The sequence below is a fragment of the Microcaecilia unicolor genome, chromosome 2 (assembly GCF_901765095.1).
Source record: "Microcaecilia unicolor chromosome 2, aMicUni1.1, whole genome shotgun sequence".
In the NCBI taxonomy this organism is placed as follows: domain Eukaryota; kingdom Metazoa; phylum Chordata; class Amphibia; order Gymnophiona; family Siphonopidae; genus Microcaecilia; species Microcaecilia unicolor.
Window position 1 is genome coordinate 262,517,684 of NC_044032.1, and position 14,748 is coordinate 262,532,431.

General features: G+C 49.6%; 1 protein-coding gene across 1 annotated transcript; it reads left to right on the forward strand.

Moving 5' to 3' along the window:
- Nucleotides 1-1,699: 1,699 nt before the first annotated feature.
- Nucleotides 1,700-14,640, forward strand: LOC115462009 (gastrula zinc finger protein XlCGF49.1-like). The gene is made up of 2 exons (XM_030192057.1): nt 1,700-1,757; nt 13,882-14,640. Exons 1-2 carry the CDS (start codon nt 1,700-1,702, stop codon nt 14,442-14,444), a joined length of 621 nt encoding a protein of 206 aa, XP_030047917.1. The 3' UTR covers nt 14,445-14,640.
- Nucleotides 14,641-14,748: the final 108 nt, after the last annotated feature.

A 14,748-nucleotide genomic window follows, 5' to 3' on the forward strand; every position in this document is an offset into this window, starting at 1 on the left:
GTTGCTGAACTGGTCCCAGGAAACTGTAGCTACATTGAAGGTGGTATAGTCTTTACTGCACCAAGCTAAAGAGATCACAAAGTTAGTTGTACTGATTAGCTGTTGAACTTGTGGCTAGTTATTGGTAATTGAAATTACAAAACACATTATCCTTACCATTTAAGTATGTTGAGTGTTGTCTAGAACACCGGTTCCCAAACCTGCTCCTGAAGGCACCCCAGCCAGTCAGGTTTTCATGATATCCTCAATGAATATTCATGAGATAGGTTTGCATGAGGTGGAGGCAGTGCATGCAAATCTTCTTTCATAACTATTCATTGAGGATATCCTGAAAACCTGACTGGTTGGGGTGCCTCCAGGACCAGGATTGGGAACCACTGGTCTAGAACATGATATTCTGCTGGTTACAAACGTGATATACTTCTGTGTATATTTGAGCTGCTTCTTATTGCTGATTATGTCTATGTGTATGGCAGCTCGAGCCATCCTGAATCCTCTTCCTGTCCAGCTAACCTCCTCTCATGCATTGTCTGGTGACAACCTATGGCCTGCTTTGACTGCAGATTCCTGCATGCATACCAATCTGATATTTCCCCATCTCATTTCAGTGCTAAGCATGTAGTCTTGTGACCTTAGGGCTGGATGCCTATTTTTATATAGTAGAAATTATGTATATTAGAGCTTCATTTCAATTAAAATTTTTAATCACAGAATTAAAGGGTTTTTTTTTTTTTCCCACTGCAGCTCCTTGTAAGTCTGGGCAAGTCTTATAACATTCCATTGCCCCAGGTACAAAATAAGTACTTGTCTATAATATGTAAACTACTTTGATTGTTGCCACAGAAAAGTGGTATATCAAATCCCATCCTCTTTCCCTTCCTCCCACCCCCAGCTCCAACATCTCTCCCTTTCTCTCTTTTTTTCCTCCATGTCCTCTCATCCAGGTCCATTATCTCTTTCTCTCCCTCCCTCCCTCCCTCCCCTCCATCCCCATGAGCAGCAACACAACCTTGGTGAGGAGCAGCACCAAGCTCTTCTCATGGCTGATGGAGCTCGCTGCCTTGGCCATAGCTTCTACCAGTGGTCCCTCCAATTCTGCTCATGGGTCTGTAGCTCACTCCCCCATCCCCTGCAAGTCTACATTAAAGGTGGTCCTCTGTAGCAGCAGTGTTACACATATGCTGCTACATATGGAGCCATCTTGACTCCTAAACTTTCCTTCTGACCTATCCCATCTCCTCTAGCATTACTTCCTATTTCTGCATGAGCTGGGCAGGATGGATCAGAGAAGAAAGATTTGAACCAGGCTGCAAGCAGCGTATGTGCAAAGCTGCCACTGCTGGGGACCAACAGATGACCACTTTTAAGGTAGACCGGCATGGGGGGGGTGATTGAAAGGGGGGCAGCTGCTTAACCCCAGGTAGGGAGAAGGGTATGAGCTGCAGACCTGCAAGCAGAACTGGAGGGGCCACTGGTAGAAGTGGGGGGGGGGGGGGGGGGGTAGGGGAAGATGCTGGATGCAGCAGAGGACAGGGGTTGGGAGTGGAAAAGACCAAAAGAGATGTTTGGAGGAGACAGGAGACGCTGCAACATGATGATCTTTGGCTCTTGTGCCATCGGTGGTATAAAGTCCCAGCTTATAGCAGAACTCCAAACCCAGAGTAGCTATAGCCCCTCCCACATCAGTTGTTGTAGCCCGATGACTCGGATGCAGCAGCTGCTGAAATCTTCCCCCAAGGCACACGCATGCTCAGCTGGTGCGTCTAGATCCCGCAAATTGGCAGAAAATGTCTGAGTTGGGGGCGATCGCATACTACTGGAAGTAAGAGATCTGATGCCTCTCCACCTGACAGATGCGTCTAGAGAGAAAGCAAATCTGAAGCTGATGAAGTCACTTTCTCACGACAGTGAAAGGCATCCATCAGGCCTGAAGATAAAGTTGAAGGTAAGACCAAGGGTCCTGAAGGATATACCTGCAGCTTTCCCTTCTTCTTTACAGAATTGCCAATGCGATGAAAGAGGAACTACTCCACTGTCGCCATCTTGACTCCTCTTCTTCATGCTCCTTTAGATATGTGACTACCTTTTGTAGCTATGTGCTAACTGCCTGCCTATGCTCCTGCCACTGTTCCAACCAAATAATCTTATTCTCTGCCTCACTCACTCTACCCGCAACTGTCTCAAACTTCTCCTCTTCAACCTTTGCTATTATTTTTGTCTTAGAATCTTGAATTTCTAGGGGTAGCAAAGTTATACTGGTATTAGGAATAGGCTGTTGTTTGAAATGACATAGATATCCCATGTCATTGCACGTCGGTAATGTAAGAAAACAAGCAGAAAAATCACATTTGTCAATAGTAGTGTACACCAGTTTAACATAACACTTACAATTTTGTTAACAAAATAACCAAGAATAAACATAAATACAAAATTAGGTAAACTTGATAAAGTAAATTGAAACCTACTAATAGAACTACTGTTTAACAACAGTGGAATTCAAATACCAGAAATATAATACAATGTTAGCATAATACTAATGATACACCTAATAAGCATGCATTAGAATATTCAACTAACATAGACAGAATGCTAAAGAATTTCAACAATATGACTTACCATATAGCTGAAGGACCAAGTGCGAACATATTCAAACCATTGCACATGTGTGAACCGTTGCCCATGTGGACATGGTATTGTACTAGGCTGCACATTTTGGTTTGCTAATCGCTAAAACAACTTGTGAAATCTTATAAAATATTATAGAAAAAAATTGTACAGGAATTAGAGCGAATTAAAAGTCTTTTTAATTACTCACCCACCAGCACAGCATCAGACATCAGTTTCAAGTTATAACAAACTTACAAGAATCTAACATCAGTCCCTCTGTAATTAGACTAATTATATGAAGAAGGAAGAAAAGTTTGTTCCTCATACAAAGGTCACAGAACAGAAAGAAAGTAGAGAAAGAATTAATGAAAGAAAGATTTATAGTTATAGAGAATTAGTTTCTACGAAGGGGGGGGGGAAGAGTACCCCACCCCCTGGAAATAGACTGTGGCAAGGACATGAAACTATCCTGACTATTTCAGAGTCTCTTTAGATGAGCAATTACTTATATACCCTTCCATCACAAAGGACCACCTCATATATCACCCAATCAGCAATCCTGCAAGTACATAGAAGTCCTGTGATAGGGCCTTAGTGCCCTTGCCACACCTCTGCTCAGTAACAAACAGTTGGGATGTCATGACAACTGGTGAGTCTGGTCAGTTTGTAACAAGAGGAGTGGCCTAGTGGTTAGGGTGGTGGACTTTGGTCCTGAGGAACTGAGTTCAATTCAGCACAGGCAGCTCCTTGTGACTCTGGGCAAGTCACTTAACCCTCCATTGCCCCATGTAAGCCGCATTGAGCCTGCCATTGTTGCAGGAATTGAGATAGGAATTTGTGATACTTCAGGAGTCAGACAACACACACCAGAATGAGAGAGTAATCTTCTTTATTTGCCAGCAAACAAAGCAGGACATCAGTTCTAGCTCTCTTCTCTCTCTCTCAGCTCTCTGGGTCTTTCTCTCAGCTCTCTGTGTCTTTCTCTCAGCTCTCTGTGTCTTTGTCTCAGCTCTCTGTCTCAGCTCTCTTCTTATGCTGTCTTCTCCTTCTTCTGTCTGTTCCTTCTGTCCTTCTCTTCCTTCTGAGCTCCTTCTGACGTAAACTGCTTCTTCTCCCACTTAAATACTGTTCTATCCCCCTCCTAGCCTTGCCCCCCCTTACTCTCCAATTGGTTAAGGAATTGATTGGCTACCTTACCTCAACCAATCATTACTTTTGAAATATCAGTTACATAGGTTTGATATTTCTCAAACTGACCTGTGACCTGGGGCCCCTTACACCAGACATTTGGGCTCCAGTCTCTTACATGTTATTATGATTGATTTCTCATATTCCTAGTACTAACTGCTAACTAAACTCTGGCATTCATTAAAGGGGTCAAAGGCCAGTCTTACTTAATAGCATACGGCTATGGTCTGTTATTACTTTCAGGACTATTCCTACAGTTACCTATAATTAATCAAGACTTTTCCTGACCTTCTTCACCTATTAGCTTATACATTGAACCAGCCAGAACTGCAGATAAGTCAAAACACATGTTTGACCTCTTCACTGCAGTCCTTGCTTAGAAAATACAGCAGAGAGTAACATTAGATTTAAAAAGGTATTCTACATAGAAATTACAGAGAATAGAACATATTCTAAAATACACAGAATCAGTATTCCTTATAAGCAAGAACTTCTAAATTCTAATCTATTGCCTCTCTCTCTAAATAGTATTTTCTATCTAAGCATTTTTCTATTTAATCCTAAACAAACTGCCTGCAATATGCCGGCTCATAATAGAATACATATGTGTTTGCTAGCATTAGCAATCCATCCCTCACAAGGGTGAAAGAAATTCCTGTCTCTGACCTTTCTAACCCAGCCCGGCAAACGCTAGACTTTCAATATAATCTGAACCATCTGGCATACCTTCACTTCACTTACAGAGTAAAGAGTTGAAATTTGAAATAAGAATTCAATTCAAATACCAAGCTTTTAACAGAATTAACCCTTCATATGATTTCTCAGAATTATTCTTTGCCCACTGCCTCATTCCCCCCTTTGAGACTAAAATCAGCTTATGCAGAGATAAGTCTCACAACTCAAACTCTGGAGATTATAGTGATCCTAACTGGGAATAGACTTGTGAATCACCATTACCCTACTTGTTAAGGTCCGACGGCATACTGCCGAAGCACATGAGGCCAGGAAACAAAACAACAACCCTGCTAAAACTAAGACTATTAGGGAAATAAACAAGGGACGTATCCAGGAGGTCAATGACCACCACCAGGAGGTAAGGTCTAATCCTCCTCGGTAATCCTCCACATTAAGGCTAGCCAACTGTAGGACTTTATCCATGGCATGCCTAACTACATGCGTCCTATTTATGACAATAGTACAGCACTCTGAAGAATTTAGCACTGTACAGAGGCCACCCTGAGCTGCAAAGAGGTAGTCAAGGCCCATACGATTATACCGAGAAACTATACTTAATTCATTAATTTGATCCTGCAATGCATTGACTACCACGTTCAGCTCATGAACTAAAACATGGAGTAGGGACTGAAGTCTCCGGGTAGCCATACCTAGTTCAGTAATACCCGCTACCGGGCCTCCAATTGGAATCCAGGCCGTGGCAGAAAGGGCTACAAGTCTCTTTTTAGTCAGAGGATAAGTAGAATTGATATACTGGAGGGCTAATTCAATCGCCTCATCCTCTGTGGCAACGGAGGAGGGTAAGGACAAAGCCTCTCGCTTAGAGCGGTGCGGGGATAGTGGCTTGAGAAGAATAACTTTAGGAAAATAATTCAAGGTTACCAATACACAAAAATCATATGTGGAGGGAAGAACCATGTGGAGGACATTATCACAGAGCCAGTAATGACCAAGGAGAGGGTGAGGAAAGTTCCCAATAAATGTTGGCTCAGGCTGGACAGGGTACTTAGGGTGCCCATAATGCGAGCCCCTATCCCAGGGGGAACGAAGACGAAATGGAGACTTTGCACACCATAGGCGCCAATCCCCAATTGTGACAGGCTGCTCATTTGTTAGTAACTCTTCATACCCCGGGGACTTATGAAAGTAGAAAATAAGCTTGGACACTATAGTCTTCTCAGTGGTACGCTTAGGAGCCAGATAATCACCTGGGTCATAATCTACAGGTATGGTAGCAGGGCACATAGGAGTACCTGGAGAAACTACCCACACAGATTCTCCTTTTTCTGGGAGAACATTAGTATAGTTACAGGGAATGGGAAGAACAGTTGAGATGTTCTTGTTAAACAAAACACTCCAGAGGCTGGATAGGGAGACGTAAAAACTGGCCTTAGAGAAGAGTCAGAGGGGGAAGTAGCATTCTCCGAGGACAAGCAGGCTGCTTGTTCTCACTGATGGGTGACGTCCACGGCAGCCCCTCCAATCGGAAACTTCACTAGCAAAGTCCTTTGCTAGCCCTCGCGCGCCCGCGCGCACCGCGCATGCGCGGCCGTCTTCCCGCCCGAAACCGGCTCGAGCCGGCCAGTCTTCTTTTGTCCGCACTCGGTACGGTCGTGTTTTCGCCGTGTCGAGCCCCGGAAAGTCGACCTCGCGCGTCCAATTTGTTTTGAACGTGTTTTTTTCCTTCGGGAAAGCTTTGTCCTAGTCGGGAAGTGCTCCGGAAACCCCCCGCCGGGTTTCGTGTAAATCCTCCCCGTACTTCCAGCTTTTTTGCCCCGGTAAGTTTTCTTTCGTCGTCGGGGTAGGCCTCTTTTCGGCCTCGGTCGAGATTTTTTCTCCCTCTAAATTTGGTGCTTCAAATTTCGCCATTTCGGCTTTTGATTTCGCCGGCGTGATTTTTCCGCCCATGACATCGAAGCCTTCCAGCGGCTTCAAGAAGTGCACCCAGTGCGCCCGGGTTATCTCGCTCACTGATCGACACTCGTCGTGTCTTCAGTGTCTGGGGGCCGAGCACCGCCCTCAGAACTGCAGTCTGTGTTCCCTGCTTCAAAGGCGGACTCAGGTAGCGAGACTAGCCCAGTGGAACGTGTTGTTCTCGGGCTCTTCGTCGGCATCGGCACCGGGATCTTCGAGTGCATCGACGTCGTCAGCGTCCAGACCATCTTCCTCGGCCGCCCCTGCATCGAGTGCATCGAGGCATCGGGCCTCTGCATCGGCGCCGAGACATCGGATAGCTGCATCGACGTCGGTGGTACCAGGACCTCGTCTGCTGATGTCGTCGGACGGTGGTGCATCGGGTGGAGTGCAGGTGAGGGCTGTCCATTCCCCTGCTGGTGGCGGTGAGCCCTCGGGTGGGTCTCCGCCTACCCTGAGGGCTCCTGCGGTACAGCCCCCCCGAGATCGACCTTCTTCAGTCTCGGCCCCGAGGAAGCGACGGATGGATTCGACGTCCTCCTCGTCGGTGCCGGGGAGCTCCGGTGACATGCTTCGGAAGAAATCGAAGAAGCATCGACACCGGTCTCCTCCCCGTGTCGGCACCGAGAGCTCTGGGTCGCCGAGGGATTCGGCACCCAGCAGGCATCGGCACCGAGAGGACCGCTCACCCTCTGTTCAGGAGGTGTCGATGCGCTCCGCTCTGGACAGCCCGGAACAGCCTCCACGCCCGGAACAGGTACTGACGTCGACGCCTGCATCGACCTCTCAGCCTTTCTCTGCAGCCGCTCTAAACGAGAGCCTCCGGGCCGTTCTCCCAGAGATTCTGGGAGAGCTGTTGCGCCCTACCCCTCCGGTACCGGCGGTGCTTGCGCCACCGGTACCGTCGAGCGTGGCGCCGGCTGGCCCATTGCCCAGGTTGAGGTCCCCGACGTCGGTACCGCGTGCGGTACCGACCGCGGCCACCTCCCAGGAAGGCTCCCCGACTACGTCGGCGGAGGGAGCTTCGCCGATGCGGGCGAGGGAGTCTACCTCTCGACGCCCCCATCGTGGACGGGGTTCCACGGAGTCGAGCAGGGCGAGGTTGCAGACACAGGTCCGTGAACTTGTGTCTGACACCGAGGGTGAGGCCTCGTGGGAGGAAGAGGAAGATCCCAGATATTTCTCTGACGAGGAGTCTGAGGGTCTTCCGTCTGATCCCACTCCCTCTCCTGAGAGACAGCTTTCTCCTCCCGAGAGTCTGTCTTTTGCCTCCTTTGTCCGGGAGATGTCTACGGCCATCCCCTTCCCGGTGGTTGTGGAGGACGAGCCCAGGGCTGAAATGTTTGAGCTCCTGGACTATCCTTCTCCACCTAAGGAAGCGTCCACTGTTCCCTTGCACCATGTCCTGAAGAAGACATTGCTTGCGAACTGGACCAAGCCATTAACTAATCCCCACATTCCCAAGAAGATCGAGTCCCAGTACCGGATCCATGGGGACCCAGAGCTGATGCGCACTCAGTTGCCTCATGACTCTGGAGTTGTGGATTTGGCCCTAAAGAAGGCTAAGAGTTCTAGGGAACATGCTTCGGCGCCCCCGGGCAAGGACGCTAGAACCTTAGACTCCTTTGGGAGGAAGGCCTACCATTCCTCTATGCTCGTGTCCAAGATCCAGTCTTACCAGCTCTACACGAGCATACACATGCGGAATAATGTGCGGCAGTTGGCGGGCTTGGTTGATGCTCTTCCCCCTGAGCAAGCCAAGCCTTTTCAGGAGGTGGTCAGGCAGCTGAAGGCGTGCAGAAAATTCCTGGCCAGAGGAGTTTATGACACTTTTGATGTTGCGTCCAGGGCCGCTGCTCAAGGTGTGGTGATGCGCAGGCTCTCATGGCTGCGTGCCGCCGACCTGGAGAATAGAATCCAGCAGCGGATTACGGACTTGCCTTGCCGTGCGGATAACATTTTTGGCGAAAAAGTCGAGCAGGTGGTAGAGTCTCTCCACCAGCGGGACACCGCATTCGACAAGTTCGCCCGCCGGCAGCCTTCAGCTTCTACCTCTACAGGTAGACGATTTTTCGGGGGAAGGAAGACTGTTCCCTATACTTCTGGCAAGCGTAGGTACAATCCTCCTTCCCGACAGCCTGCGGCCCAGGCTAAGCCCCAGCGCGCTCGCTCTCGTCAGCAGCGTGCGAATCAGCAAGGCCCCGCGGCTCCCCAGCAAAAGCAAGGGGCGAGCTTTTGACTGGCTCCAGCAGAGCATAGCCGACATCCAAGTGTCAGTGCCGGGCGACCTGCCTGTCGGAGGGAGGTTGAAAGCTTTTCACCAAAGGTGGCCTCTTATAACCTCCGATCAGTGGGTTCTCCAAATAGTCCGGCAAGGATACACCCTCAATTTGGCCTCTCAACCTCCAAATTGTCCACCGGGAGCTCAGTCCTACAGCTTCCAGCACAAGCAGGTACTTGCAGAGGAACTCTCCGCCCTTCTCAGCGCCAATGCGGTCGAGCCCGTGCCATCCGGGCAAGAAGGGCTGGGGTTCTATTCCAGGTACTTCCTTGTGGAAAAGAAAACAGGGGGGATGCGTCCCATCCTAGACCTAAGGGCCCTGAACAAATATCTCGTAAAAGAAAAGTTCAGGATGCTTTCCCTGGGCACCCTTCTCCCCATGATTCAGCAAAACGATTGGCTATGCTCTCTGGACTTGAAGGATGCCTACACACACATCCCGATACTGCCAGCTCACAGACAGTATCTGCGATTTCAGCTGGGCGCACGCCACTTCCAGTACTGTGTGCTACCCTTTGGGCTCGCCTCTGCGCCCAGGGTGTTCACAAAGTGCCTAGCTGTGGTAGCAGCGGCGCTTCGCAGGCTGGGGGTGCACGTGTTCCCATATCTCGACGATTGGCTGGTGAAGAACACATCCGAGGCAGGAGCCCTGCAGTCCATGCAGATGACTATTCGCCTCCTGGAGCTACTGGGGTTTGTGATAAATTACCCAAAGTCCCATCTTCTCCCAGTGCAGAAACTCGAATTCATCGGAGCCCTGCTGGATTCTCGGACGGCTCGCGCCTATCTCCCAGAGGCGAGGGCCAACAACTTGTTGTCCCTCGTCTCGCGGGTGCGAGCGTCCCAGCAGATCACAGCTCGGCAGATGTTGAGATTGCTGGGCCACATGGCTTCCACAGTTCATGTGACTCCCATGGCCCGCCTTCACATGAGATCTGCTCAATGGACCCTAGCCTCCCAGTGGTATCAGGCCGCCGGGGGTCTAGAGGACGTGATCCACCTGTCCACGAGTTTTCTCGAATCCCTGTATTGGTGGACGATTTGCTCCAATTTGACTCTGGGACGTCCCTTCCAAATTCCTCAGCCTCAAAAAGTGCTGACCACGGATGCGTCTCTCCTGGGATGGGGAGCTCATGTCGATGGGCTTCACACCCAAGGAAGGTGGTCCCTCCAAGAAAGCGATCTACAGATCAATCTTCTGGAGTTGCGAGCGATCTGGAACGCTCTGAAGGCTTTCAGAGATCGGCTGTCCCACCAAATTATCCAAATTCAGACAGACAATCAGGTTGCCATGTACTATGTCAACAAGCAGGGGGGCACCGGATCTCGCCCCCTGTGTCAGGAAGCCGTCAGCATGTGGCTCTGGGCTCGCCGTCAAGGCATGGTGCTCCAAGCCACATATCTGGCAGGCGTAAACAACAGTCTGGCCGACAGGTTGAGCAGGATTATGCAACCTCACGAGTGGTCGCTCAATTCCCGTGTGGTGCGACAGATCTTCCAGGCGTGGGGCACCCCCCTGGTGGATCTCTTCGCATCTCAAGTGAACCACAAGGTCCCTCAGTTCTGTTCCAGGCTTCAGGCCCACGGCAGACTGGCGTCGGATGCCTTCCTCCTGGATTGGGGGGAAGGTCTGCTGTATGCTTATCCTCCCATTCCTCTGGTGGGGAAGACTTTGTTGAAACTCAAGCAAGACCGAGGCACCATGATTCTGATTGCTCCCTTTTGGCCGCGTCAGATCTGGTTCCCTCTTCTTCTGGAGTTATCCTCCGAAGAACCGTGGAGATTGGAGTGTTTTCCGACCCTCATCACGCAGGACGAAGGGGCTCTGCTGCATCCCAACCTCCAGTCCCTGGCTCTCACGGCCTGGATGTTGAGGGCGTAGACTTTGCCTCTTTGGGTCTGCCAGTGGGTGTCTCCCGCATCTTGCTTGCTTCCAGGAAAGACTCCACTAAGAGAAGTTACTTCTTTCATTGGAGGAGGTTTGCCGTCTGGTGTGACAGCAAGGCCCTAGATCCTCGCTCTTGTCCTACACAGACCCTGCTTGAATACCTTCTCCACTTGTCTGAGTCTGGTCTGAAGACCAACTCCGTAAGGGTTCACCTTAGTGCAATCAGTGCATACCATTACCAAGTGGAAGGTAAGCCGATCTCAGGACAGCCTTTAGTTGTTCGCTTCATGAGAGGTTTGCTTTTGTCAAAGCCCCCTGTCAAGCCTCCTACAGTGTCATGGGATCTCAATGTCGTTCTCACCCAGCTGATGAAACCTCCTTTCGAGCCACTGAATTCCTGCCATCCGAAGTACTTGACCTGGAAGGTCATTTTCTTGGTGGCAGTTACCTCGGCTCGTAGAGTCAGTGAGCTTCATGCCCTGGTAGCCCAGGCCCCTTACACCAAATTTCATCACAACAGAGTAGTCCTCCGCACTCACCCTAAGTTTCTGCCAAAGGTTGTGTCGGAGTTCCATCTGAACCAGTCAATTGTCTTGCCAACATTCTTTCCCCGTCCTCATTCCTGCCCTGCTGAACGTCAGCTGCACACATTGGACTGCAAGAGAGCATTGGCCTTCTATCTGGAGCGGACACAGCCCCACAGACAGTCCGCCCAATTGTTTGTTTCTTTTGATCCCAACAAGAGGGGAGTGGCTGTAGGGAAACGCACCATATCCAATTGGCTAGCAGATTGCATTTCCTTCACTTACGCCCAGGCTGGGCTGGCTCTTGAGGGTCATGTCACGGCTCATAATGTTAGAGCCATGGCAGCGTCGGTAGCCCACTTGAAGTCAGCCACCATGGAGGAAATTTGCAAAGCTGCGACGTGGTCATCTGTCCACACATTCACATCTCATTACTGCCTGCAGCAGGATACCCGACGTGACAGTCGGTTCGGGCAGTCAGTTCTTCAGAACCTGTTTGGGCTTTAGGATCCAACTCCACCCCCCGAGGGCCCTGTTTGTTCTGTTCCAGGCTACACTCTCAGTTAGTTGGTAAATTTTTTAGGTCAATCTCAGTTATGTCCTCGCCGTTGCGAGGCCCAATTGACCAATGTTGTTGTTTTGAGTGAGCCTGGGGGCTAGGGATACCCCATCAGTGAGAACAAGCAGCCTGCTTGTCCTCGGAGAAAGCGAATGCTACATACCTGTAGAAGGTATTCTCCGAGGACAGCAGGCTGATTGTTCTCACAAACCCGCCCGCCTCCCCTTTGGAGTTGTGTCTTCCCTTGAAGTGTATTGTCTTGCTACATACTGGACTGGCCGGCTCGAGCCGGTTTCGGGCGGGAAGACGGCCGCGCATGCGCGGTGCGCGCGGGCGCGCGAGGGCTAGCAAAGGACTTTGCTAGTGAAGTTTCCGATTGGAGGGGCTGCCGTGGACGTCACCCATCAGTGAGAACAATCAGCCTGCTGTCCTCGGAGAATACCTTCTACAGGTATGTAGCATTCGCTTTATAAAAGGACCACCAAGTATAATCCTGGCTCCAAGGACCTGAACTCGAAAAATAGGGAGGTATAAGAGCTGGGAGTTGCACAGGGACAGGAACAGCTGGGACATCTGTGGTATAAGGAGAAAATCGGGAACACACAATACAAGGGGAAGTAATCTTTGCCTGGCTAATTAGTTCCTGGACTGAGTGTAACCAAAGGTTGGAGCGAGTTGGGGTATTAGGAACAAGGAGGCAAGGAGTAGAAAACAACAAAAGCATCCAAACTACTAACATTTTCTTTCTTCCTAATCTAAAACAAATACAGCAAACTAATTAAGCAATAATATTTCAACAGTCTGTGCTAATCACAGATTACTCTCATATAGTGTTCTCAGTCTTTGAGTTCTTATACCAGTTGGGATAGACCCTCAACTGACAAGGATCAAGCTTTCAAATTCCAAGAAAGCCAGAATCAGGCAAGAAAGAGTCTCAGTGTGAAGCCGAAGTTCAGCCGCTCCTGCAGTATACAGTTGACCCTTCTTTTCAGCTAGTAGATTCTTTGGTTCGGGTCAAGCGCAACTTCAATGGCTCCGCTGGATCTCTTTCTGCTCTCCACTGTCTAGGCTCCGTCTGATCCGTGCTGGGCTCAGTCTGGTCAGCAGACTTAATTCGAGACCAATGGACCCATGGAGTAATCCCTGCGACCTTCACAGCTGCAGGGGTAGAAAGCAAAACAGTAAAAGGTCCTTTCCATCGGGGCCCCAGAGGCTGAAGCCTCCAATCTTTCACCCAAACTCTATCCCCTGGCAGGAAGGAATGTACCTGAGCCTGGAAGGGGACAGGGTTTATTTCTCTCACATAAGACTGAAGCTCAGAAATTATCTTACCCAAGAGGGCTACCTGCTCCTGCACCTGGGTAGACCCTAAAGTCCCTATATCTCCCTTAATTCCCTGCAAAATGGCTGGGGGCTTCCCATACACAATTTCAAAGGGAGAGAGGGCTGTTCCTTTAGTTGGGGTGCATCGGAGGCGGAAGAGGGCTAGTGGCAATGCCTGTGGCCATTTCAATTGGGTTTCCTGACAAATCTTTGCTAGGCTATTTTTCAAGGTTCTGTTTGCTCGCTCAACCTGCCCTGAACTCTGGGGACGATAGGCACAATGCAATTTCCAGGTAATGCGCAATGCGCGGGACAGGGCCTGAAGTGTAGCTTCAACAAAGGCGGGACCATTATCTGAACCTATGGCAAGGGGCAGTCCATACCTGGGGATGACATCCCTAAGGAGAGCTCGAGCTACTTCTGTGGCTTTCTCAGTGACTGTAGGATATGCTTCCACCCACCCAGAAAAGGTACAGACCATAACTAAGAGATATCGGAGCCTACCGCTCCTGGGCATTTCTGTGAAGTCTATAACTAGGGACTCAAAGGGTGTTAGTCCTCTAGACTGAACTCCTGGTGGAATACGGGGTCCCTGACAAGCATTATTCTGGGCACAGAGAGTACATCGGGCAGAGGCAGTGGCAACCAGACTATCCAATCCTTCCAGCACCACTACTCGACTGAGTAGGCGGGCTAGTGCTGTTTTCCCTAAGTGTGATAGGTCATGAGCTTGAGACACTACAGGCCAAGCTAGGTGGCGTGGCACCAGAACTCTGGTATCAGGGAGATGTAACCAGCCATCAGGTCTCCTTACCGCACCTTCTTCTTGAGCCCATTTCTCTTCCACTTGGCTCATACTCAGATAATGAGGCGAAAGAAGAAAAAACCTTTTCATGCCCAGAATGTGGGAAAACTTTCACACACAAACGATACCTGGTAAAACATGAGATAGTGCACAAGGGAGAGAGACCTTTCGCGTGTGCTGAATGTGGGAAGACCTTCAGTCGGAAGGACAGCTTAATCGAACACCAGAAATTCCACACGGGGGAGAAGCCGTTTCACTGTACTGAATGTGGACAATGTTACATTTTGAAAAAACATCTCAGAGCGCATCATAAAATTCACACAGGAGAAAGGCCCTTTCCGTGTTCTGAATGTGGAAGAAGTTTTAGGGTCCGGAGAGAGCTAAGGAGGCATCAAAAAACCCACACTGGGGAGAGAGACTTTCCATGTACAGAATGCCATAAAGCTTTCTCACGAAAGGAAGGCCTGGATAAACACCTGAGAGTCCACACGGGAGAGAAACCATTTCCATGTTCAGTATGTGGGCAAAGGTTCAGTCGCAAAGATCTTATCAAATATCACCAAAGGCGCTATCACCAGCCGCTAACTTCAAGCGTGGAAACATCTTCTGAGGCTGACTAGAGTCGGTAGAAAAATCACAGGCTGGAACACCAAAGGACCAACATGAAGAGCAGTGAATTTTGAGACTGAAATCATATCACGTACCCTGGCATGGCAGTGAAGATCATTACTGTCATTTGTAAAGCTAACTCATTTGGAGACATTCCAGCACTCTACCAAAACCCTCATCCACACCCTTGTCTCCTCTCATTTAGACTACCGCAATCTGCTTCTTGCTGGCCTCCCACTTAGTCACCTCTTCCCTCTCCAGTCGGTTCAAAACTCTGCTGCCCCTCTCGTCTTCCGCCAGGGTCGCTTTACTCAT

Coding starts and splice junctions, on each gene's coding strand:
- LOC115462009 (XM_030192057.1), top strand. CDS start 1,700: ATGACTCGGATGCAGCAGCTGCTGAAATCTTCCCCCAAGGCACACGCA. Junction 1,758..13,881: donor GGCACACGCATGCTCAGCTG/GTGCGTCTAGAT, acceptor GCTCATACTCAG/ATAATGAGGCGAAAGAAGAA.